The sequence below is a fragment of the Triticum urartu genome, chromosome 6A, assembly GCF_056163025.1.
Source record: "Triticum urartu cultivar PI428250 chromosome 6A, HENAU_Tu73, whole genome shotgun sequence".
In the NCBI taxonomy this organism is placed as follows: Eukaryota; Viridiplantae; Streptophyta; class Magnoliopsida; order Poales; family Poaceae; genus Triticum; species Triticum urartu.
The window spans coordinates 18,441,088-18,442,238 of NC_141878.1; the positions used below are offsets into that span (position 1 = coordinate 18,441,088).

Below are 1,151 nucleotides of genomic sequence, written 5' to 3' on the forward strand. Positions count from 1 at the left end.
TATATTATGAATATATCCCCAAATTCAAATAGATTATTGATTTAAATTCAGAGACCAAATAATTCCTTATAAATGTTCCAGAATTTTGGTTTAATATATAACTCTTGCCAATATTCACAAAACTATTTTTAGGGCATTTTGGATTCATAGAATGCTATTTAAAGGGTGCTTGCCCTTCTTTTAATCAGATTTCTGAGCATTCAACAATCCTCAATTCAAGTTTCAGAAATTTAAACATGATGCAAGCAAGATGCAAACACTAGGCAACACCAGAAGCTAGGGATGTGACAGACTATCAGCTAGATAAATAGAAGAAACATTTTATGTTGATTCATTCTTCCTTCCGGACTTCTTTGACCGCCTGGATGGTTTGGCAAGATGCTGGCGCTGACTCTTGAACCCCTTCTGGAAGTTCACCAACCGTCTGTATACGTCGTAGGTGGCATACGCGTCCATGGAAGCATAATAGATGTTCTTCAAGGGCAAGGGCGCTTCTGCCCATATATGGTGGTCATCTTCTGTGAGAGCGTCCTTCATCTTGTTGTAGCAGTGGTGGATGATGGAACCAGCATAGTCAGCCAAGCCATACTTTGTCTTAATCATCACTGGATCAGGCACTCTCCACATATTCTGGATATCCACATAGTTTTGTACCACCAGGCCAACATGCTTGAGTTTTTTCTTGTCATTCTCGACGTCCACCCCAACAAAGGTGTACTCCTCGTCGAGCAGGAAGGTGGCAAGCAGGCCGCAGTGCTCATCAGCAACGCTTATGTGGTACACGAGGACGTAGATGCCAACGCATAACTGGACCACGGCCGCCATCTGTGTCGGACCACGAGGCTAGGTGTACTCCACATCTACTGCAACTATCTTCTGGTCGTCGTTCCGCAGCCAATATTTGAATCTGCCAATACAGTACTCAACACAGCTAGCCTTGTTCGTGTACTTCACACAAATTTTGGTATTTCCATCTGCCCTAGCATCATAATCATTCTCGAACGCCGTGTCGAAAGACTGTAATTGATGAAACCAGTATAAGACATGAAGGATGACAATAACACGATAACAATAAGCCGAGATGAATATGACGGCAGATAGTATAGGAATTCTGGCGCTATTGAAAGTTTATGTAAACAAGTGCATGAACA

The 1,151-nt window shown here is 42.4% G+C and overlaps 1 protein-coding gene across 1 annotated transcript; it reads right to left on the reverse strand.

Moving 5' to 3' along the window:
* Positions 1 to 321: 321 nt before the first annotated feature.
* LOC147963292 (uncharacterized) lies at positions 322 to 825 on the reverse strand. Its single transcript, XM_087529535.1, has one exon. The coding sequence runs from the start codon at positions 823 to 825 to the stop codon at positions 322 to 324; it is 504 nt and encodes a 167-aa protein (XP_087385661.1).
* Between the last annotated feature and the right edge of the window lie 326 nt (positions 826 to 1,151).

Coding starts and splice junctions, on each gene's coding strand:
- LOC147963292 (XM_087529535.1), bottom strand. CDS start 825: ATGGCGGCCGTGGTCCAGTTATGCGTTGGCATCTACGTCCTCGTGTAC.